Consider the following 25,727-nt stretch of genomic DNA (forward strand, 5'->3'; position numbering starts at 1 on the left):
TAAAATAATGTAAACATAAAGTACAAACTTAAGAATGAAATTATACCAAGTAATTTTTTAAGATAACTGCTTGAAAAATGCAGAATCTTAATAGAGTATTCCTTTTTACAACATTTCTGTTAATATATTACCAGTGTTTAGAATCTTCAGTGTAAAATTTTATTTCGTAAAGGAATTGTGGGCTTCTTAACTGCTAAGGAGACTATTAATAATTTGTTACTTTGTCATGTGTCCACCTTAAATACAGTATTACTTGATACTTGTGTAACTTTTTACAAATTCCAAATTGAAATATTTCAGTGTGTTTATCAAACAGTCTCTTAAATTTAAATTTGTTAAATAACGTAAGTCTTTCTGTTCAGACAAGTCAGTGTTAAGACACTGTAAGGTAGTGATAGGGCTGCTTAGGGGGCATTTGGTTGAGGGGTGTGCTCATTACCTGTGGAGAGTTGTAGTCAGACATTGTAAGAATTGGATACTGTAGTATTCTTACTCCATAGAAATCACTCTTTTCCATTTAAAGATTGAGAACCTCGACCCCCGCGGCATTCAGCTGTCAGCTCTCTTCATGAGTGGCGTGGACATGGCCCTGTTTGCGAACGACGCGTGTGGCCAGCCAGTGCCCTGGGAACACTGCTGTCCTTGGATGTATTTTGATGGGAAGCTCTTCCAGTCCAAACTCCTCAAAGCAAGCCGGGAAAAGACCCCACTCATCGACCTCTGTGATGGTCAGGTCAGTTGCAAGAAAGCAGGCTGGGTGGGGCAGGGAGGAGCAGGTGGCCACCTCCAACCAGAATGAAATAACGCTCACTGGCTAATCTGTCGTCTTTCCTACCGAATTTGTAACAAGCCTGTGCGACAGGAATTTGATTTAGATTGGGCCCAGCCCAGTGTGTAACTAAATGCCAGTTTAGTGCCCAGCTCAGGATATACACTTGGTTCTCATTATTCACGGTAATTATATTCTATATATTCGCCTTGAACACTGAATTAGCAAATACTGAACCTTTGCTCTTAGGGGAAATATATGGTTAGGTTCCTGCAAGCCTCCCGTCACATCATCTTCATCAACCAGTCAATACGTAACCTTGTTTTACATGTGTTTCTGTTTAAATACTTCTTAATGCATATATATTGTTAATCCATTTACATTGAACTTATGGCCGACAGCACTATAACTCAGCCTCACCAAAGCTCATTTAACTAACACGTGCATTTTCTCTGTAAGGTACATCACAGCCTAGCACTTGGGAACACTAGTCAGTACTCAGCACTGCTCTTGGGACCGTTTGAAACAGCAAAATCATTCACAAAAACACGAAAAGTGTGGTACTAAGGAGACAGTGAACAGGACACATGTTTACAGTATAAAAGCTGAAACACGAAGGCAATGCTGTGTCTTCTTCAAGCTCAGGTGGCAACTCAAACTTTATCCCACTTAGCAAATGTCGTCAAATGACTATGAAAATGCCAGGAGTATTGATTTTGAGGTTACAAATAAATTTTAGCAAGTGGGTAAGTGTGCAGATGTGGAACTCATGAATAATGAGGATTGACTGTACTTTTTAAAAATCCTGATTTAAAAATAAAGTGAAGTAGGTTATGAGGTTATCTTGTCCCTTTGTATAAAAGAAGCTCACATGTGCTGCAAGCTTTTTAACCTTAGACTACAAAACATGCATTCTCCCACGTGCTGCTTTAGTCAAGCTCAGTCGAAGGACAGATTTACAGAGTAAGCAGATTTTCAATTTCTCTGATTACAGATTGGTTGCTGGTGTACATATTTGTGTATTTATTAACAAAAGACACTCAAGTTGAATGTTTCTGATGTTTTTTCACAGTGGAATTTGACATACACAAGTTGTATTGTCCACATTTGTGCAGGTGACTGAACAGTCATCTCATAGACAGATCAATTGGGCTATTGTCCTGTCCAGTCTCAAAGAGCTCTAGGCTTCCCTTAAAAAGCATCTATCACTCTGTGCCTCAGTTCCTTCTCTGTAAAATACAGTAAATACCTGACCTAAAATTAAATTGATAGGAAAGTACATTTTAAAGATGTGAACTAGGCATCATCTACCCCCTGGTCCACAAGTGGAAGGATGGCTGTGAGCATGATCTGTCTGGACTTACTCATTGATTTTGAGAACCAAATTCATTTTCAGTTAATAAACTTTATAGTAAATGGTTCTCACCTGAAGATATGCTGAGAAAGTAGAAATTTAAATTCCTGTTTTATGAGATTAAGATTATGAGATGAAGAGGTATCTGTTAATCTTTTTTTTTTTTTTTTTGCATTTTTGCATTCTGTAAACAAGTATCACTGAGCAGATTGTGACTGTGTTATTTATGGGTAAATAAGTAGGCATGGCACAGTGGTCAGCATGTCTCATTTCTTTCCTGTTCTTTCCAATTCAATTGAAACCTTGTGAGTGAAGTTTTCACATGCCAGTCCTTGACTTCCAGGCCGAGCAAGCCGCCAAGGTAGAAAAGATGCGGCAGAGCATCCTGGAAGGGCTGAACTTCTCCCGGCAGAGCCACCCGCTCCCCTTCCCACCGCCAGCGGCGCTGCCTTTCTACCCCACCTCCGTGTACCCACGGCACTTCGGGCCCGTCCCACCAGCACAGGGCCGAGGGCGGGGCTTTGCAGGTGAGTGTGTCCACCACTGTATGTAGGGACTTGCTAGAGTGGGGAGACAGACGCACGTACAGCGTGCAGGCCTTCTTAGTGGGCAATATCTTGCTGTGTTGAGATCTTGTAAATAATTGACAGGCTTAGTTATGAAGTTTGCAGCAACATCTCTTCACATTAGAAAGGAGCAAACTTGATCCCGGAAGAGATTATGTATGGGAAAGGGAGCGGGAACTACAAAAGCTATTAATAGCAGAGATAAGATTTTAAAATTGGTCATTGTAGTTGAAAACTCTGCTCACGTTTGTGATTTAAGATTTTCTCACGTGTGGGGTCAGTGGAGCTCTCCTCCACTAAGGCCACCTCCCAAGTCTGTGGCAGAGCCCACAGCAATAGTGTTCGGTCTCCAGAGGCTCCTCCAAGAGCAGGCAAGGCGACATTTCAGTGTTGTTGGTGACAGGAGGGGTCAGCAGTCTCCTCCCTGGCAGCTGAAGGACATGGGGGTTACTCTGCCTGAAAGCCCACTGGTGGCTCTCCCTGAACCCAGTTCCTCATGGCTTCTCCCATCTCTCTCCACCCGGGTCCCACAGGAGTCTGTGGCTTTGGAGGCCCCTATGGGGAAACTGTAGCGACAGGCGCTTACCGTGCCTTCCGCGTGGCGACAGCAGCAGGACACTGCGGAGCCTTCTCAGGCAGTGACAGCAGCAGGACTAGCAAGTCACAGGGCGGTAATTATGCCACACCTCCTCCTAGAGCTTCTGTCCGCCAGCAGCTTCCCGCTTCTTCTGACTCTTCTTCCTCCTCGTCTGTCCTGACTCCAGCACCATATCCTTCCTGATAGGTCCCCACTCTGGCATTCACTGCTGCTCTTCTCCCAGCCTCTGCCTGCCCCCAGGTCTCTGCAGCAGCTTTGCTGTGGCCCATCTCTGCCTTCCAGAGGGGCCAGTGTGTGTCCACACACAGCCCTTCTTCTGTGCACCTGGCCCCCTAACCATTGTCTCCTGTGTTAGAACAGGCTGCCCAGTAATACCCAGTGATGTTTTTTTCCTGTCGTATTCCCTAACAGCCCCCTCTGGGTAAAGAGGATGATGCTTGTTTAGAAGATTCTAAGGGCATTGTACAATTCTTGGCATAAAAAACTTTATTGCAGTTTGTTTCATAGAAACATTTTTAAAGAAAGATCTAACATCAGATATATAAATAGTCTATTTTAAATTCGTATTGCTTCTCTTCTTATTTGTATTAGGCTTGTGAGGGAGAGAAAAAGTCTTAACATTTAGTCTTGAAATACTATCTTGTGATTTTGCTGTACTTTGAAGCCCATGACTTGTGACTTTGTCATAAATCCCACATTTTGGGACTGCAGATCTAAACATGGCTATCAAGTTTACATTACAGGATTACTCAAATACAATTTTGAAGAACTTTTAGGATAGGCAAGCCTTTCTTGACCGGGAATATTTTTCCAGCTCAGTTACTTGCGTACTTACAGAAGCTACCTAGAGACATCTTTTGTAGCAGTAAGACTCTTACAGATGAATGCTGCCCTCTCTCTGTAGCTGTAGGAGCCACTTCTCCTCTCCTACTGCATGCCCCTCTCCTGCCTCCCCTTAGTTCTCCCGGCTGTCCAGGGTGCTTTTCCTCCTGTTACTGCGCATCATGCAGTGCACAGTAACGTGTGTTCTCTGCTTCACAATCGGCTTCAGCTTCTTGCAACCCTTACCTGGAAACTTATGCTGGCCTGCAGTTGTGATAAAATACTGTGGTGGCAGGGAGGGCAGGAGGGGGGAGTTCTGACTATGAACATTGTTTGGTCAGAAGTGGTTTTTTAGTCTGAAATGACAAGAGGAGCCTGCTTCTTAACTTCCACCAAATTGTGTCTGGAATCCGGATCTGTGCTGTCCAGTATAGTAGCCACTGGCCACACGTGGCTCTCGAGCACTTGAACTGTGGCTCATCCAAACTGAGCTGTGTCCTAAGCACACATCTAATTTTACAGACTTAATACAGAAAAAAGAATGCAAAATGTCTCATTCGTAGTTGTTTTTTATATTGATTACATGTTGAAATTAATGTTAATTTGGGTATATTGGGTTAAATAAAATAGACTTTTTTTTTTGGCTGCACCATGTGGCATGCGGCATCTCAGTTCCCCGACCAGGGATCGAACCCATGCCCCCTGCATTGGGAGCGCAGAGTCTTAACCACTGGATTGCCAGGGAACTCCCTAAAATATACGTTACTAATATTTATTTCATGTGTTTCTTTGTACTTTTTTAACGCGACCACTAGAAAATGTAAGGCTTGTAGATTTTGTTGAACAGCGCAACCTGGCTGTTAATCATCATGGCTAATACCAAGATGATGGAGAATTTATTATAATCCATTCCATGTGCCAGAAAAGAAGATGCTTGAGGTTCTGTTTTGTTTTGTTTTTATCAGAAATTTTGGTACCAACTAATTGTTTGAGGATTTTCTTAGGTAAGTCAGAAAACCTTAGAATATGCAGGCTACCAGTAGTTAATAGAAGTTAGTGAATACAATGAATATTTGTAACCCTGCCTAAGGAAATTATCGTTTAATAATGCAATAAGAAGTAACAGGCTAGCTTTACTGATTAATTTCTGTAACGCTTAGTTAAGGTAGTAAACTTGTAAGTAATTACTCAAAGAGAAAGACATTCTGAGTTTGCAGATTTCCATCTTGGTAATATAGGAGGTGTGCCATAGGCACCCAATGCTTTATTGGATCTATTTCTACCTAACGGCCATGCTCATTTTGCAGTTGTAACCTATTTCAGTTGTCACGGGTTCTTTAAATAGCCAACACAGTTGTCTTACTTTCAGGTGTATTTTTAACAACAGCTTAAAAATAAAACCATTAAAATCAAACTTGTGCACATAGATAGTTCACATAATAAACAAGTCTTCACAAAGCAAGAGAAAGGGGCTTCATATGAAATGGAAACCACATTTGAAAAGAAACTGCTTGCTTATTTCTCTTTGTTAGTCCTGTGATTGTAAAGATGTTTTTTCATCTACTTTTGTGCAGGAATCCAACCTATACCTTCTCAGGGAGGGAAGCTAGAAATAGCTGGCACCGTGGTTGGCCACTGGGCTGGGAGCAGACGGGGCCGTGGAGGCCGTGGGCCTTTCCCCCTACAGGTAGTTTCTGTTGGAGGACCAGCAAGAGGGTAAGTTCTGAACAATGAAAATGTATTTGTATAAGCTTAAAAAAACAGCCTCTTGTTACTTTAATCATGAGTTTACTAGGAACATTGTTACATCATTAAATACATTCTTCTTTAACATCATTCTTAGTGGTTGTATAGGATTCCATTATATATAGCATTATGTAATTATTTAAACCATTATTAAATAATTATCCCAAAATTACTCAATTAACCATTTTTTAATGTTTTTTAAAAAAAGAACATTTTTGAAGTGCATTATTTTGAAAATTGAATACACTGGATATGTACCAAAAAAATAAGATTGATTACTTGGACTAAATCTTTGGTGTGACCATGATTTAATAAAGTTTGTGCTTCCTGTAGCGTAGACTAGACACCTTTAAATCCATTTGATATGATTTTAAATGTTTAAATGTTATCTGTAACAGATTCAAGTCTGTTTGTTTTTGTCCTCTTTTATGTGTTTAGGCGTCCAAGAGGAGTTATTTCCACTCCAGTGATCAGAACATTTGGAAGAGGTGGAAGGTACTATGGCAGAGGCTATAAAAACCAGGGTGCGATTCAGGTAATAACACAACATAGTGCTAGTGCCGGTTCACTCCTGAGTGCCTGGTCGTCCCAGGCCAGTGTTTCAGTGCCTGTGTCCAGACAGGAGGGGTGTCGGAATGTTTCTGTAGCTATTGAGCTAACACAATAGCGGCACATGGTGCTTACCAAATGTACATTCCCTCAGACCCAGATCATTTTATCATCATTTGTGGTAAAGAGAGCATGATCTCGTGTTCACATGCTGTACATAGGAATTTAGCTGAGAATAATCCAGGAGCTATTAATGCTGTTTATATTACAAAACATTATGTAGGTAAATCACATTTAGGATTTAAAAGAAAATTGTGACTTTAAATCCTGGAACAGTGCATCTTTTTCTCCTCCTGGACCATCTTGACTAGCTCTTCCCTGAAAGGATCAGCTCATGAGAAAATAAAGTCACATCTGTCTTCATGAAAGAGCTAGAACTGCCGCTTTGGATATTCCATTTTAGGACTTGGATTCTGATGAACTTCCCTTGAGAACAATCTTTTAAAAACACCAATCAGCCCTAACAATGTATTATGTTGTCTCATTTACTGAATTATGGCTCTTAGTCAAAGTACACAGTTTTTTCCCATAGCATCCTTGTAAACATTAAGAGGAGTACACTCTTGTGACTCATTTATTAATAACCCATATTTGGAAACTTACTTGGCCAAGAGAAAATAAAACTTCTGCCTTTGCCATCTTGGTAGCTTCTGTTTTGATGAAATACATCAAGCAAGTCAAGTGCAGAGGCAGTCTCTTTCCTGAAAGCAGGCCCAGGCAGCCCCTCTTTGTAGCACAGCATCCAGCAAGGGGGAGGTACTCAGCTCGTTCTGGCTCTCCTGGAGCCCCACCCTGACCTTCCTCAGCCTTCACCAAAATGCCCTTTTGAGCTAGAGGCACTCTCGGCCTCTCGACTGGTTTACAAGAGGGAGGAGAACTTCATTCTTACTGGTTCTCCAGAGCTCGTCCTATAAAAATGCCTCTGGTTGTATGTTATGGTCATACATGGTGGATACAGGGGCCTTTCCTAAGCTGGTAGTGGGGCATATGTGTCCCTATGTTGCTTAAGCACTTTTATTTTTATTTTAATATAAAACCAAGATACCAAAAACCACAGAGACAGACAAATATAGCTTCATCAGTTATAAGTCAAATGGCCATGTAGCCATCACCTATGTGATGAATAGCATTTTCCCAGCCATATCAAGAGCCCCTCACGGGCCCAATCCCAACACTAACCCCCTGCCTCCCTCTGCACAAAATAACTACAACCCTGGAGTTTTACACTCAGTTATTTCTCCCTTGTCTCTTTCTGGTTTTATCACTCACGTGTGCATTCCTAGACACTGATGTTGAATTGTGTTCATTTTCTTATAGTTTGCTATGTCTTCTAAGTCTCTCTGAATCAGCAGGCTTCCCTCCCGCACTTTCTTTTCCTTCATTTATCTATTGAAGGACAACCCAGGTTATTTCACCTACAGACTTCTGGCTTTTGCCGAGTGCACACTCATACTCATGGTGCTGTTTCCCATGCAGCTCTGACCTTTCTTGCCCGCTGGTAGCTGGGTCTGGATGGTGCATCGGACTTCGGTTTGTCCCTGTGGCAAGACTGTAGTGTGTGCTTTCATGTCTGCTTATCTGTTTTTATGTTAGGACCTGTTAATCTGTTCATATACTGCAGATTGCAAAATGAAGATATTCTCATTCGGTCATTTCTTTTTCTTGATTTATTGGGGTATTTTTATAAAAAGATGCTTCCCATTGCTTTCTGTTTTGGGTGCCTGAGTATTACAGCCCTTACAGGAACTAGATCAACACATGGTTTTTTGTAGCTCACCTCACCCATCCTTGGCCACTGGGCCCTTTGCCGTGACCTCTGGTCTTCAGTAGCTTCCTGTCTGGTGTATCACCCAGCCCAGCAGACCAGTGACAGTCGTTTCTCTTAGTTTCTCAGTTTCTTTAGTGAGAAATGGCATTTCAAGTAGGAGCACCGATGGACCCTGGCTGCCGTAGGGTCAGTTATTGTTCCTAGTGTTCTGTGTACATAGACACACAGAGTCCTGTTTCTTTTTATATGTAAACACACACACAACCGATGTGCCTTTTTATTGTATTTTTTAAAGGTATGATTCTCATGAATTCACACTGATGTTTCCAGTTCAAACTGAGGACTATAGGCTTTTATTTAGTCTCATTTCTGTTACATCTCTATTTTCTTTCTTCTACACCAAATCACCATTTCTAGGCTTTTCCTATGAACAGAGCTAGAGGGAAAAGGTGTACACATGCACACTCACATATACTATGCACACACAAACATATATACATGTAATCTGCTGCTTTTTTCCTCCCTAATTAAACTGACTCTTCTAATTCAAATTTAGGATTTTAGGAATTTGACTTAACCTTTACTGTTTATATCAGTATGTCTTTTCTTCCCTTCTGAGAATCTTGGTTCCTAAGAACCCAGAGGATGATTAAATTAGAACATCCCGTAACTCATTATTTACTTCATCCCACATTGCATACACAGTCTGCTAGGAATAGCTAATTCTTCCATCACCAGCACAGTCACTGGGAACAATTAAAAGAAAATGTTGGTATATGCTTCCCCCATTTTCCCCTGTCATCCTCACAGTTTTGAAAAACAGCTTTGCTACTATTGTCTGCATTGTCCAAAGTATACTCCTTTCAGCCACATTTGTCCAGGGTTTGTAGATAACTGTGTCCCGTGCCCCACCAGCCTTGAGTCTGCTGGTCCATTTTGTCCCTCTAAGGCTCTTTCTTTAGTGGGTTCCTAGGGAAGACTTAGGAAAACAGTGTTTAATTTGAAAACAGTTTATTTTCCTAGCAATTAGAAATATTGGTTCACATCTTCTCAAGTGACTTACACATTATTTGATTTTCTTCTGTTATAAAGCTTTGCTGTTAAAGACTAATAATAATTGAATTGTCTTTCCCTTTGAAGTCATTTGCTGTTTTGGCTAAATGCCTAAATTGTTTTCGTTTTTCCATCAAAGTTTAGTGACATGCCCTGCTGCTGGTCATTCTTGGTCAATGCACTCAGTATGCAATGCTTTCTTTCCAAATGCAAGTTCAAATTTGTTTATGTCAGAAAATTTTCTTGAATTACTAGTTTTTCATTTCAGTTCTTTTGCTTTGCTTTGTTTTCATCTCTGGTGATCCTGTCGTCCTAGACCTTCTGTGTCTGTCTTCGGTGTTTGGCATACTCTTGATTCCTTTTCGTCTCTTCCTTTCTTTTTTGAGATGTAACTCATATACGATACAATTCACCTGTTTAAAGTGTACAATTCAGTCTCTTCCTAAGGTCATATGCAATCACTGTTAATTCCAGAACATTCATCACCCCAAAAGAAACCCCTTATTCATGAGCAGTCATACACCCCACCCCCATAGTCTCTGGTGGATCTGCTTTCTGTCTGGAGTTGCTCTCCGTACATTGCATGTAAATGCACACGTTGTGCCCCATACCAGGACTTCATTCTGTATTACTGCTGAGTGATGCTTCATTATATAGATGCACTACATTTTGTTTACTTGTTCATCAGCTGATGGACATTTAGATTGTTTCCACTTTTTGACTATTATGAATAATGCTGCTATGAACATATATGTACAAGTTTGGGTTCCCCCCCCCCGGTTTTATTGAGATGTAATTGACACATAATATTATATTAAGTTTCATGTGTACAGCATAATGATTCGATATTTGTGTTTATTGCAAAATAAGTCTAGTTAACATCCATCACCACACATAATTACAAATTTCTTCTTGCGATGAGAAATCTTTTAAGTGATGAGTATATCTTGCGATGAGTATATCTTTTAAGATATACTCTTTTAGCAACTTTCAAATATATGAGTACTGTTAACTATAAGAGTGTTGTTAACTACTGTTAACAACTTTCAAGTATATAAGAGTACTGTTAACTGTTAACTACACATTTTCACTTCTCTTCAGTATGCATGTAGGAGTGAATTTCTGGGTCATATGGTAACTCTGTGTTTAAGCATTTGAGGAACCGCAAAACTGTTTTCAAAATGGCTGCACCATTTTCCATTCCTATCAGGAATGTATGAGGATTCCAATTCTCTACATGCATGTCAATACTTGCTACTATCTGTTGTTGAGTTTGGCCATCCTAGTGGGTATGAAATGGTGTCTCATTGTGGTTTTGATCTGCATTTCCCTTTCTTCATCTCTCTGATTTAAAAAATTTTGTTCTTTCACCTTCAGGTACTATGATGTTTATTTGGTGTTGTTTCTTCTCGTTTAGTGTTCATTTCTGGAATTATTTTTTCTTTATTTTAAATTCTTCCCAAAGTTTTTCGCCTCACTTTATGGCTTTTCCTGGTTTAATCTGTGCTCCTCTTCCTCATCCTGTCCTGTCACAGCCTGTTTTAAAATCAAAGGAAGTAGTCTTGGTCTTTTATTGACATGCCTTTCTGATGTATTTCATTGTCCTTAGGGATGTTGTTCCATCTTTTATTGCCATAATGCGTGGATTCCTTGGTACTTCCTGTTGCTCGTTTTTAAGTGAAAGTAGTATTCTTGCACCTTGAGAAGGACAGATGATGAAGGGCAGCTTGTTTCCTAAGAGTCTCTGGCCTTCCTTTCTCTGTTGTTGCCATCCTGATGGGGCCAGTGCTGATACGATATGTCAGTGGGACAGAGGAGGCAGTGCTGCCCCGTGCTTGTGGTGCATATAGTGGTGGAGGACCCCTTGCAGTGGCCTAGGCTTATGGGAAGAATTAGCTGTAGAGAGAGGGAGTGTCTGTTTCCAAGCAGGTACAGGCTGGCTTTCCTTCTTAGTCTTCCTGCATCCTTCATAACTATAGAGAGGTTCCCTAATAAGCAGGCGCCTCAGCACATTTCCTGTAGCAGGCACCCATGGGGGAACTGCTTAATCACCACTGGCAGTACTCTGCCACAAGTGTGTGTTTAGTCTGGCAAGTGGACTTTTCCTCGAGAGAGTGAGGGTTTTGAGATTTGAAAGCATGTACTTGAGGTCTTCAGTATTATTTTTCTCCGCTTCTTGGCCCTCCTATGTTTTTATATTAATTATGTTTCTCAAGGTTCCAAGAGAATGACAGTGGTATTGACTTCTAGAAAAGTTTACATGAGTGTTTCTGAACTATAGGATTGAAAACTAAAATGAGAAGACACTGTGTAAAACTGAGCCCAAATGGGGAACATGATTACCTGTGGTGTACAAGAGGGTGTCTCTAAAGCAAGGGTGATAGGTACCTCCAGTTCCACCCTGTATATAGACTACAGAGTGGATAGAGTATATAATAGAATGTTTAGAGTATAGAAAATTTAGATGATAGAATGGATAGCGTATAAAATAGAATGTAGAGAGTGGATAGATTATAGAGTGTATATAGACTGTAAAGTATAGAGAGTACAGTTGACCCTTGGACAATGCCGACTCTGCGCAGTTGAAAATCCATATATAACTTTTTTTTTTTTTTTTTTGCGGTACGCGGGCCTCTCACTGCTGTGGCCTCTCCCGTTGCGGAGCACAGGCTCCGGACGCGCAGGCTCAGCGGCCATGGCTCACGGGCCCTGCCGCTCCGCGGCATGTGGGATCTTCCCGGACCGGGACACGAATCCGTGTCCCCTGCATCGGCAGGGGGACTCTCAACTACTGCACCACCAGGGAAGCCCCACATATAACTTTACAGTTAGCCCTCCTCCATATCCACAGTTCCACATCCGCAGATTCAACCAACTGTGGATCATGTAGTAATGTAGTATGTGTTTATTGGAAAAAAACCACATAATGGCGGACTTGCGCAGTTCAAATCCATGTTGTTCAAGGGTCAACTGTATAGAGAATGTATAGAGTATATAATAGAATATATAGAGAAGAGAGTGCATAGAGTATATAATAGAATGTAGAGAGTATATAGAGTATACAACAGAATATGTAGAGTTTAGAGAATATAGATTATGGAGGATATAGAGTATGTAATAGAATGTATAGAGAGTATACACAGTATAAAATGCATAGGGTAAAGAGTACCTAACAATGAGAGATACAGCCATGCACTCGCTGTGTTCTGTTCTTAAATCTGCAGTGAGTGTCATCAGGCCTCAACTGGTGTCTCCTCTCACCCGCTGTTTATCAAAAACTGCCTTATCGCTTGCTGTGCTTCATTTTAAATAGGGCAAGCCTCCTTATGCTGCTTCAGCAGAAGAAGTGGCCAAAGAACTGAAGTCGAGATCCGGGGAATCTAAATCCTCCGCTGTGTCTTCAGACGGGTCCCTGGCTGAAAACGGAGCGGTGGCTGAGGAGAAGCCGGCTCCCCAGATGAATGGGAGCGCGGGCGACACCAGGGCCCCCAGCCACTCGGAAAGTGCCTTGAACAATGACTCTAAGACGTGCAATACAAATCCTCACTTAAATGCACTAAGTACAGACAGTGCTTGCCGTAGAGCTGATGCTCTGGAGGCAGCTGTCTTAAAGAAAGAAGAGTAAACTTATTTTTTATAGAGGGTGAAGGATGCTGGAAGGGTAAGGATTTAGGAATATCTGGAGAGAAAGAGAGCCTACAGTTATGTACATTTTTTCCTTTCCGTAAGAGAAAAATGAGGACTTTGGAAATTCGGATCCCTCTTTGATATCAGAGATTTAAACAACACATTTTTAGTTTTAACCAGTTGTAGTCAAAATGCTACAATAAAACAAAAAGAGAGAAAGAAAATGAAGAGCATTTGACTCCCACACTTAAAATGAAGTACACACAAAGTTTAAACTGGTTAATGACAAAAGCCTATAGCTGTGTTTCTTGAACTATAAAGAAAACAAATTTTGGCAGTCTTTAAGTATATATAGCTTAAAATATCATTTTTAGCATTTGGCACCATATGTATGCCATTATCTTTGATTTTGCATTACTGTTCACAAGAAAGCTTTGTCTAAGGCTTTGATTTTATGATTATGAAAGAAATTAGGCACAACCACAGTTTTTCTTTCTTACTTAAATTTCATCACTGTTGATGTGGTTCTTTTGTGTTAAAAAAAAAGTGCAACTATCAAAACTAAAAAAACTATAGAGTAATATTGCCGTTCTGCTGATTTTAAATATACAGTACATCATACATACTTTACAAGCAAGTTAAATGGAGATAAAGTTGAAATCATAGAAGATGCAAATGACCTTTCAAAATCAACACACTGTGTTCTGAAACTTTTCGTGACTTAATACCATGCATCTGTGATCAATGAACTATGTGGTTTTGAATCGGACGTAGACCATTAGTGCTACTACTTGAGCTAAACTTCTGCATGGTTCATAATTTTTAAAGTGTGTAGTTAATATTATGCATGTTATTGTCCTTTCTTCCATTCTTACCAGTATGTGCCCATTTGCAAAACAAAAATGCTAATAATCAGTAATAGTCCTATAAAAGATGTTAACTCTGTTTAGTCATTGACTGATCTTGCTCTAACCTTAAAATTTTGTGATTATTGACCTCTGTTGCATTTATTCTAAAACCCCCCAAATTATCTAGCTGTTTCGAATATCAACATTACCCTGGTGTATTCACTGCTGTATGCATTATTGTTCTTTGTTGCTGTTTTATGCCTTCATATTAGCAAAATATGAAATTCTGTGAAAAACAAAAAAAATCCCTTTGATCTTTAAAAAAAAAAAACAAAAAAAAACAACCCCCCCTTCTGTAGCAGGAAACAAATTGCTTGTTCTTGAGAACTTTCCCATCAAGAATTTAGTAGAAGCAGGTATACTTATATCATTTTGATGTTTTTGTTAATGTTTCCAAACAATGTACTTTGAAATCAGAATCACTTCTTATTCGTTTTCATATAATTCTCCTGATGCTCTTCATCACACATTAGTGATCAGAAATGAGATGTAATTCCCCAATCCCTGCCCGCAAGACCTGAGTAGGATCTTACTGTAAGTTGAAGGGAGTTTTGCCCTAACTCATGGATTGTGCAAGAATGAACTGCTGTTGGGTTTGACTGATTGTAGATGGGTTGTGGTGTGGTGTATCTGAAGGCTATTGAATGCAACTTACAATGCTTAATAAAAATCTTTATTCTTTTAGTATAAAGATGGTACGGCTTTTAAATTCCTTGTAAAAACATACATTTTACTAAGGTTTAATTCAAATTGAGACAGCTACTGAAGAGCTTAGTCAAATAACCAAAATTTAGAAATATTTTGCCCATTGCAGGTAATTCTAGGTTTCTAGCTCTAAAGAAACATATGTGGTCAAAACGCAAGTTATGCTGATGTCTGAATTTCATAGTTACAAAAAAGACATTCTCTAATAGAGCAGGCTTAGAAATAGAAATTTAATTAAAAAAAAAAAAGCCCAAGGAAGAAATACATTTGATCTTGATTAAACCACTTTTTGTTTTTTACAAGATCCATACAGTATTCAGCTTTGTTTCATTTTTACTTAATGTCCTTTTTTGTTCTAGTATCTACCGCATTATATTTAGTTGTTATGTCTCCTTAGTCTCTTCGTTCTGACAGTTTCTCAGACTTTCCTTGTTTTTGGTGATCTTGTGACAGCCTTGAGGAGTAGTCAGATATTTTGTTGAATGTCTTGTAACTGTGATTCGTCTGATTTTTTTTTTTTTTTCATGAGTGGACTGGGGTTAGGCTACATAAAATTAACATGCCTTATCACCATTGATAGCGACTTGATCATCTGGCTGAGTTAGTGTTGGTCAGGTCTCTTCACTGTTAAGGTTGCCGGCTCCTACTCCTTTCCATACTGTGCTCTTTGATAGAGCCACCATGTGGCTCACGAGTGACTCACGAGTGGGGAGTCATGCTTGAGTTAGCTAGTAAATTATTTGGAATTCTTGTGCGTGGCAAATTTGTCTCTTCTCCGCCATTTCCCCTATGTTTTTACATCATTGAGTTCTGAGTGCTTAGCACAGGACAGGGGTGAACGGTAGGCATTTAATACACTTTGGTCCTTTTTTTGTGAACATCCACTGTAAATCTCTCACGTTCTAGTAACACCTTCAATGATGATACTAAAACAGGACGTGCTTTTTTAGAAGCACTGTTCTAGGTGTTTTAGCTCAATTAATGCTCACAGCAATGCTATCAGGATGACAGTGTTATCACCACCGAAGGTTTTTAACTTATTGGAGGCCACACTGCTAGTGAGCGGTGGAGACAGGGTGTGAGTCCGTGCCCTTTGGAGCCCACGCTCAGAGCCTTTGAGGCGCCCTTTAGTCCATCATTCCCCTACGCATGGCCCGCCCAGCTCCTCCGGAACCGCTTCTCCGGGACGTGCGGGGAGGTGGGGCTGTGTCCCCGCCTCCGCGGGGTGGGCAGGAGGGGAGTGGCCACACGGGAGAGACGGGGGCGGAGGGGGCGGTGTCAGAAGACGTAGTATCAAAGATGCTGGGACTGCGGGCGCGCGCTCTCGGCCGGGGTCGGAGAGGGGAGGGCCGCCGCAAGGCCCCGCCCGCCCGGCCTCCTAGTCAGAGGAAGACGCGCCCGGGATGCGCGCTTCCGGCCTTGCGTGGGGGGGTGGGGCCATGCGTAGGGCGGGGCAGGGCGGGGCCTTGAGTAGGGCAGGCCCGTTCCTCCGTGCGCTGACGGTGCGCGCGCACCTCTTTCCTCCTATTTGTGAGTCCTGCGTTCCGCTGCGTCCCAGCGCTGCTACCCAGGCTAGGCGCGAGGCGACCGCGGGAGGTCGGCGGTGGCCGGTTCGGTGTCCACACTGCCGACACCTGGGGCTGAATTCCGCGCGCAGAGAGCTGACCGGATCCTCGGGGACCGCGAGAGCTAGGCCGGGTTCCCTACACGGTCACCAAGATGCTGACATCGAAGATTTCAAAGCTAAAAAGAAGGAGCTAGAAGAAATTGTTCAGCCAGTTATTAGCGAACTATGGAAATGCAGGCCCTCCCCAAACTGGGGATGAAGAACCAGCAGACAAAGATGAGTTGTAGACATTGCTCTGCTAGTGCTGTAATACTGTAAATAACTGGACTCAGGAACTTTCCTTAGGAGAAAATTGAGAGAAAAGTCTCGAATGTGATTGGAATCTTCACCTTGGAGTGGAGTTGAAAATGCTGTCGCCCAAGTAGCTGTTTACTGCTTTTCATTAGCAGTTGCTCACGTGTCTTGGGGTGGGGGGCGAGGAGGAATTGGCTATCATCAAAAGTAGGTAAAAAATCTGGGTTAGGATATGTGTTCACCTTGAAAATGTTCTATTTAACAATTGGGTCATGTGCATCTGCTGTAGGAACTCGTTTTCTACCATAAGTGATACCAATAAATGTTTGTTATTTACACTGGTCTTAGAAAAAGAAAAGAAAACCCTCCAGTTCCGGGGTTGGGCACCGGCACCTCATGTCCCTATAGCCTGGGAGCCACCTACGCCTCTGTGGGACCCACCACGGTTCCCGGTGCCCGGGACTGACGAGGCACTGTCCTGAGCTAGTCTGTTCCAAGCAAGCCCTGAGTGTTCTCCTGGTTCTGACAGGTGTGCAGACTCCAAATGCTGTTAACCCTCTACTCCTACAGGCTGTGGCTCTGGGATTTGGAGGAAATAAAGGAAGCACCCACACCTCTCCTCTCTGACACTTGTCTGGTCAATCGTGTTGGCCCCACCGTTCCTCAGGGACGTAGGTTCGAGCTCCTCTGCGTTCGTATCATGCTCTGGTCCACAGTACCAAGAGCCACGATGGCCCCCCCCCAGTCCTTGCTTGCACTCATTTTGCGAGGCAGTGGGGTGCGGGGGGGGGCCTTCCGCTTTACAGAAACCTCAATTCCAGTGAGGACTCACCAGCACGTTTAATTTAGTGTCAATTGCAAACGCCTGTCAAGTTTCCTCCATTGGACTGTCTTTTCAGGGAGGGTTGTATTCTCAGTGCCACCGGCCCCTACCCCCAGATGCCAGCAGTGCCTCCCCATCATGACAACTGCATGATGCTGCCCTTCCCCTTCCCCACCCCCGCTCCTCTCTGGAGCAGGTCCTCCCCGCTGAAGAAGAACCCTGTGTTTTGGAGACGGGAGAGGGATGGAGGCACAGGCCTGGGCACGAAGCAAAGGGAGGCCGAGCACACCACGCTTGCTTGGGGACAGGCTGGCCATCTCTCCCACGTCACTAGGATCACGGGGGATGGCCTGAGTGGCATCCAGAAATAGGTGAGGGACCAGCAGCTGTGCGTGGCACTCTGGGGCTCGGGACTGAATTCTGACCCCAGCGTTGCTCGTAGGACAATTCACATACTCTCCTGGGCTGATGGTTTCTTTTCCCTTTCTTCCTTTTTGAAAAATAGCTTCTACTGGTTTTTTTTCTGGTTTCAAAAGTAATATGTTTATTGTAGTAACTTTAAGAAATATAGGTAGACAAAAAGGAAAAGAAAAATCACTATACTGTTAATATTGTTAATATTCTTAATCACCATATTGTTAATATTTGGCCTCTATCTTTCATTTTTCTATGTAATATATAATTTTTTTGCAGAAAATAAACCATTATACATGTTTTATAACATTTTCTCCCCACCTACAAAATATTTCTTGGCTCTTTCTCTCTACCATTTCATATTCTTCCATAGCCCCACGATTCCAAGGGTAGCTGCGCCATGAAGTACCTGCTTGCCCCGTGTGGCTGGACATGGCTTTATTTTGGCATCCCCCAGTATTGATGGAGCATCTGTGTTGGGTACTGCCCTAGGTCCTGAGGCTCAGAGGGCAGCAAGGGCCCTCCCTTCATGGGCATTTACAATTGGGGGCTAGGTGAAGTATACCTATGTACAAATAAGACTATTTCAGACAAGAAGATGAGGAAAATAAAACAGGGTGATGGTTGCGAGGCAGGGAGGGCCTCTGGGATGGGGGATGAGAAGGATAGTGGTCTGTGGAGAATGGGGTCAGGCTTGGGCCCGGGGTAGGAAGCAGTGGATGGAGAGAATTCATGAGTGAGAGGGAAAGCCAATGATGCAGGGTGAGGGTTCTGGGCATGCTGGTGGCCCTTCAGAGGTTGTGACCAGTCTCCAGGTGGTCACAGCCTGGGAGGCATGCACACCCTACAGGTGGTTAGCATTTCACCAGAAGGACTGCCTAAGGGTGGGATGTGAGGGTAGGTTGTCTTGGTCCTTGGTGCTGACCAGACCCTGACTCTTTGCTAGAATGACGCAGAAGATGGTTTTCTGGTTTTCATCTGCATTGCTTCGATTGCCAGCGAGGGTGATATATCCCTTCTTAGGTTGACTGTGCCCTCAGTTTACCATTTTCTAATTGACAGAGAACGTCTAATGCCCTGGCTCTTTCCTGATTCCAAAATCCCAGGCCAAGGCAAGAATGTTAAGAAATAATTCAGCAGTTGTACCCTCATCCATATGATTGCCTGCAAGGACAAAGAGTTTCCGACACCTCCCTCCTCGTCCTCCCTCTTGGCCTCAGAGGGAGCCTGTTGCTGCACTGGGTGTCTGTTCTTTCCCGATGTAGGTGTTCTCAGGAGTAGCTCTCTCTTCCAGGGAACTTATTCTACCCTCACATTTCCTGAGAATGACTAATTTATTACCCTCTTTTACTCCTTAATCCCCACTCAGTCAAGTGAACCTTGCAGAGGCCACTTTGCCTGGAGCCCTGTCTTTGCCCTGCCCATGTGGGCCTAGACTGTTGAATGCTTGTCCTCTGCTCTTTGCTCTATTAGCTTCCCTAGCACAGACTGGGCCACAGATGACCCGAGGACCTGTAGACAGGGCCAAAGTAGCTCTGCACTAGATGCTTCACCTTGTGCTATGGGCTGGACTGTATCCCCTCTGCTTTCATATTTTGGAGCCCTGACCCCAGTCCTTCAGAGTAGGACCTTATTTGGAAATAGGGTTATTGCAGATGTAATTAGGTAGGTTAGGATGAGGTCCTGCTGGAGTGGGGTGGGCCCTAACCCAACAAATCTGGTGTCGCTATGAAAAGGGGAAATTTCGACACAGAAACAGATACACGCAAAGGAACAAAATGGCCATGTGAAGACTGGACTGATGCTACCACAAGCCAAGAAGCTACCAGAAGCTGGAGAGAAGCCTGGAGCAGACCCTTCCCGGGGCCTTCAGCCTGGAGCAGACCCTTCCTGGGGCCTTCAGAGGGGGCATGACCTTGCTGTCACCTTTATCTTAGACTTCTGGCCCCTGGAACCCTGAGATGACATATTTCTGTGGTCCTAAGTCACCCAGTGTGGTACCTTGACATGGCAGCCTCAGGAAGCTTCTACGCTCTGCATGCTGCTGTCCTGTTAAGTGCAGACTGTACTCTGCCCAGGGGTCTCTGAAACCATGGTGGGTGGGCACCACCACCCCAGACCCTTAGCTGGGTGTGACTCAGCTCTGGCTGCATGTGTTTCTTTTTTCTTGACACCCAGAACAGTGACTGGAAATGGCCCAGGCAGACCTGAATGTGAACGGTTCTACCTGGAATGAACCTGCCTGGTAGCAAGAACTATGGCCCTGCCTCTCAGACAGATGGAGGCTGATTTCAGGCTGAGGGTCTCGTCCTCACTTGGTATCAACCCAGCGACCATGTTGGGTCCTATACAAGTGCTCCCAAACCCATGCATCTGGGAAGAAAGATCTTAGGTCTTCCCTGCTTAGAGAGATCCCTGGATCTCCATCGGTCCTTTTGTCCACCTGTTGGTCATCTGGGCCCAGTGGGGCTGGCGTTGTGCTTGTTGCTGAGGACTCAGCCATGAGCAGAATAGAGACCTCTCTGTGCTGTGTCACGTCACCTGAGTGGACAGTCATGTGGAAATGCAACGAGAAAAAATAAACCCATGTGAAAATGCAACAGCAATGATAATATGCTCTATGAAGGAAAATGCAGAGGAAAGGAGGAACTTACTATGGTGGAGGAAGGTGTCAGGGAATCCTCTGATGAATGACCTGGAAGCCAGGTGGGAATTACCCAGGCAGAGTTTGAGCTGCATCAGGGTGGGTACCCTGGTTGGCCTTAGCCTGCCGTGTCTGGCAGGCACTGGCACCCATAGCAGACCTAGCCAGACCACATCGCGCCACACCCCCTCGTGGCATTTGTGCATGTCTATCCCTGCAGACCTGAGTGACCCCAGTGTGGGCTATAGGAGGGCCACCCTGGTCCCAGTTTGACCAGAATAGCCTTGTTTGCCCCTGTTCTGGTGTTTTATTAATAGCACCCTTTTGGATAATAAATTATATGGTCATCCAGCTGAGTGAGTTTGGTCTACAAACTCACTGCTTCCAAACATCACAGGGCCATCCTAGAGATGGACAACAAGAAGGGCACACTTTCGTACCCATCAGAAAAACCCAGAAGGCTTTCAAAGTTCCTGTGGCTTACTGTTCATTTCAATTGGTTCTGGTTCTGATCACCATGGTCCAAGTAGCCCAAGAAGCTCTTAGAATTTTCTTTGCATTCATCAGATGGATTCATCTGATACAAAAGCACACATCCAACCTTGAATTGGTATGCCCTTTCTGACATCTCCCCGCAAGACAGTTATTAGTTTTCTGTCTCCTGCTCTGGCATATGAGCTCCTTGGAGGTAGGAATGGTGTATGCCTTGTTCACTGCTATAACATCTGCAGTAGTTGTGTGCCAACACATTGGATAACTAGATTAAATGAACAAATTCTTGGAAACATACAACTTGCCAAAACTGAATCATGAAGATATAGAACATCTCAATAGATCTATAACTATTTAGAAGATTGAATCAATAATCAAAAACCAAGAAAAGCCCAGGACCAGATAGCTGCACTGAATTCTACCACACATTTAAAGAAAAATTAACACCAATCCTTCTTAAACTCTTCCCAAAGACTGAAGAGGAGGGAATACTTCCTAATCCTTTCTATGAAGCCAGCATTACCCTGACAAAAGCCAGACAAAGATTCTACAAGAACAGAAAACTATAAAACAATATCCCTTATAAACATTGACGCAAAATCCTCAACAAAATACTAGGAAACCAAATTCAACAGCATATTAAAAGGATCATACACCCTAACCAAATGGGATTTATTTCTGGGATGCAAGGATAGTTCAACATCCTTAAAATCAAGAAAAAAAAAACAATCAATGTAATACAGACCACATTAACAGAATAAAGGGGAAAAATAATCATCTCAATTGATGCAGAAAAAGCATTTGACAAAATTCAACACTTTTTCATGATAAACAAACAAACAAAAAACTCTACAAACTAGGATAGAAAGAAACTTCTTCAGTGTAGTAAAGGCCATATATGAAAAGCCCAAACCAAACATCATATTCAATGGTGAAAGACTAAAAAAAGCTTTCCCCTTAAGATCAGGAACAAGAGAAAGATGCCCATTTCACCACTTCTATTCAGCGTGCTATTGGATGCTCTAGCCAGAGTAATTGGGCAAGAAAAATAAATTTAAAAAGCATTCAAATTAGAAAGGAAGAAGTAAAATTATTTCTGTTCATAGATAACATGATCTTATGTCATGTAAAATCATCAAGATTTGGGAACTCTAAAGATTCTACAAATAACTGTTAGAACTAAAAAACAAATTCAGCAAACGTGCAAGATACTGAATCAACATACAAAAATCAGTTTTGTTTCCATACACTAAGAGTGAACAATCCAAAAAGGAAATTAGGAACATAATTCCACATACAATAGCATCAAACAAACAAAATACCTAAGAATAAACTTAGCCAAGGAGACAAAATATCTGTACACTGAAAACTTATATAAAACATTGCTGAAAGCTATTAAAGAAGATACAAGTAAATAGGAAGACATCCCATGTTAATGGATCAGAAGGCTTACTGTTGTTAAGATATCAATATTACCCAAAGTGATCTACGGATTCAACACAATCCTTGTCAAAATTCCAATAGCTCTTTGTGCAGAAATGGAGAGGCCAATCCTCAGATTAATATGGAATTGTAAGGGGCCCAGAAGAGCAAAAACAATCTTGGAAAAGAAGAGCCAAGTTGGAGGTCTCACACTTCCTAATTTCAAAACTTACCACAAAGCTACAGTAATCAAAATAGCGTGGTGCTGGCATAAAGATACACAAAGAAACCAATGAAATACAATAGAGACCCCAGAAATAAACCCTTGGCCCATATGGTCAAATGATTTCTGACAAGGGTGCAATGACCATTCAGTGGGGAAAGGAGTGTCCTTTCAACAAATGGTGCTGGGAAAACTAGATAACCACCTACAAAAGAATTAATTTGGACCCTTACTTCACACTCTATACAAAAATTAATTGAAAATGGATCAAAGTCTTAAACTTAAGAACTAAAACTACAAAACTCTTAAATGAAAACATACAGTGGTAAGCTTCATGACACTGGATTTAGCAATGGTTTCTTAGATATGACATCAAATACACAGGCAACAAAAGGAAAAAACAGATGAATTGGGCTTTACCAACTCAAATAAAAAATGAGGAAAAGATGCAAAGACATTTCTCCAAAGAAGGTATATAAATAACCAATAAGCACATAAAAAGATGCTCAACATCACTAATCATTAGGGAAATGCAAATCAAGACCACAATGATCATGGAGTTTCAGTAGAACCAAATTGTTGCCATTAAAAACTATTATATTGGGCTTTCCTGGTGGCGCAGTGGTTGAGAGTCCGCCTGCCGATGCAGGGGATACGGGTTCGTGCCTCGGTCCGGGAAGATCCCACATGCCGTGGAGCGGCTGGGCCCGTAAGCCATGGCCGCTGAGCCTGCGCGTCCAGAGCCTGTGCTCCGCAATGGGAGAGGCCACAACAGTGAGAGGCCCGCGTACCGCAAAAAACAAAACAAAAAACTATTATATTGAACTATACATTGAGAAATCAATCAAAATAAAAATATTTACTTCAAAAAAACCCCACAATGAGATACCACTTCCCACACATTAGGATGGCTTTAAAAAAAATTAAAAAAAACAAACAAAAAACAAATCCCAAACCAGAAAATAATGTGTTGATGAAGATGTGGAGAAATTAAGACTCTTGTGCACTGTTGTTGGAAATGTAAAATGCTGTAGCTACTGTGGAAAACAGTATGGTGGTTCCTCAAAAAGTTAAAAATAGAATTACCATATGATTCAGCAATTTCACTTCTGGGTATACACACAAAAGAAGTGAAAGCAGGGACTTGAACAGACATTTGTATACCCATACTCATGGCCAAATGGTGGGGACAACCCAAGTGTCCATCAACAGTAAGCAGATAAACCAAATGTGGCATAGCCATATAATGAAGTATCATTCGTTCTTAAAAAGGAAGGAAATTCTGACACATACTATACCATGGATGAACCTTGAGGACATTCTGCTAAGTGAAATAAGCATCACAAAAGGACAAATACTGTATGATGCCACTTATGTGAGGTCCCTAGAGTAGTCAAATTCATAAAGACAAAAAGTAGAATGGTGGTTACCAGGAGCTGGAGGTAAGGGGTAATGGGGAGTTAGGGTCAGAATTTCAGTTTGGAAAGATGAAAATAGTTGTAGAGATGGATGATGGTGATGGCTGCACAATATTGTAAATGTACTTAATGCTACAGAGCTGTACATCGAATAACGGTTAAAATGGTAAACTTTATGCTGTGTATGTTACCACAATTTAAAAAAAACCCAAAAGCCCTGTACCTGCAATTCAGTACACTTTGTTGAGTAGTAGGTGAGTGAATAAATACATACTGGAAGATGCTGCTTTTCCACTGGGTAATAAGGTGAATAAAACACGTCTTGTCCTCAGATGCTCACTGCAGGGTATGCGGCACTGCAGTCATACTTCACCAGAGTGCCAGGGCGGAGGGGCAGCACATGGCCTTGTAGTTTGGAAGCCCACCCACCTTACCCCTACAGCATGCCAGGCTTCTTGGGGTGGGTGGTGAGGTCCTGATGCTGGCACAGACACATGGGTGCTGTGTCCTGGAGAATGAGGCAAACTTGGGGGACGGATGCTGAGGTAATGGGCAGACCACATGGAGGGGCCACTGAGCTTAGCGTGGCAGAGTGCTAAGGCCACCCCTATTCCTTTCTGGGTCCTTGCAAGTAATTTCCCTTCGCTCTCCTTCCTCGACTCACCCCTTCCAGGCCTCTGCTTCCAGGTCACCTCAGGAGCTCTCCGCCTCTGCCCAGCCCCACCCCCCCCGTGCCAGTTTCCCCAGGGCACTGTGGTACCCAGCCCACTATATGTGTTGCTGTCTCCCTTTACTGCCATATGAGCTCCACAACACTTGGGGCTGCTGAGTGCTCCATGGCTACAACACTGCTCAGCACACAGCAGATGTTCAATATATGTTGACGTAAATGAATGAGAAAGAGGGAGGACATAGAGATAAGGCAGGCTTTCTGATGGGGGATAAGAGGGAACTCATTGGGAGAAACCAAAGAGAGGAAGAGTCTGGGACCCATACTGAGTCTTATTTTAGTCTGTAGCTGGCAGGCAGCCTTGGAAGAGCTTTGAGTAACAGGAAAGTATTTCAGTGGACACTTCCAGATGCAAGTGGACACAGCTGTAGACAGGGGAGTCCTGGAGGGCAAGGAGTAGAGGTGGGTGGTGCAGGGTGACCAGAGCCATCCCAGAGGTCAGCAGTGAAGGACTTGGGGGTCAAGGATGGGCTCCCATGCCTAGTGTATGTGCTCAGGGTGCCCTGGGAGGTGACAGAGGGGCGGCAGTGCAGGCTTAGGCCCTGGAGAAGTCTGGGTTCCTGGCTTGCTCCTTCCTCTCACTAGCCAGCTGACCTCCTCCATGAGGCATTCAACTGCTTTGGGCCTCAGTTTTCACTTCTGAAAAATGGCACCAGTACTATACCTCTCTCTGATACCTGTTTATATACCTATCTCTAAAGTGGCAGCAGTAACACCTAAGGTGTCAATGTGAGTGCTGCGTATGTAATAATCACTACCCAGGGGGTATGCTGAGTGCTTTATAAGCAGCTGGGTGAGTTCTGGTCCATGTCTGAAGAACTAAGCACAGTGCACTGTACCTGGTAAGCATTTGACAAATGCTGGGTACCTACTATCATTATTTGTAAAATAGGAAATGGAAGTGGCAGAGATGAGGACTGCCCACAGTCAAGTTGGTCTCCAGAAGTTTCTGGCTTCGATGGATGATAAGTGGGGGGATGCGGACACTGCTAGTTTAAGTGCTTCTGTACTGCCATGGGGGACGGTAACTCAGCAGTGCCCAGGCCAGGCTCTTCGGGGCCTCCTTGCAGACTTTGATCTACAGGCTGAGTACTGTTTATCCGCACCAATTCACATTAGGGTGTTAATTGTGGACAATGCTTAATAGTCACTCCCTAAGACTCTGGAGGGGAGCG

General features: G+C 42.9%; 1 protein-coding gene across 3 annotated transcripts in view; it reads left to right on the forward strand.

Moving 5' to 3' along the window:
- FAM120A (family with sequence similarity 120 member A) overlaps window positions 1-14,505 on the forward strand; it is a 104,534-nt gene extending 90,029 nt beyond the window's left edge. For 2 of the 3 annotated variants that reach the window (XM_079926129.1, XM_079926131.1), the window contains exons 13-18: window positions 524-733; window positions 2,467-2,650; window positions 3,223-3,360; window positions 5,684-5,825; window positions 6,294-6,390; window positions 12,599-14,505. In XM_079926129.1, coding sequence (XP_079782255.1) covers window positions 524-733; window positions 2,467-2,650; window positions 3,223-3,360; window positions 5,684-5,825; window positions 6,294-6,390; window positions 12,599-12,910 — 1,083 coding nt within the window. In that variant the 3' untranslated portion in view covers window positions 12,911-14,505. The remainder of the gene's footprint in view (window positions 1-523; window positions 734-2,466; window positions 2,651-3,222; window positions 3,361-5,683; window positions 5,826-6,293; window positions 6,391-12,598) is intronic. The other variant, XM_079926130.1, reaches the window with a different exon arrangement.
- The last annotated feature ends 11,222 nt before the right edge of the window (window positions 14,506-25,727 follow it).

The sequence above is a fragment of the Stenella coeruleoalba genome, assembly GCF_951394435.1.
Source record: "Stenella coeruleoalba genome assembly, chromosome: 7".
NCBI classification, from domain to species: Eukaryota; Metazoa; Chordata; class Mammalia; order Artiodactyla; family Delphinidae; genus Stenella; species Stenella coeruleoalba.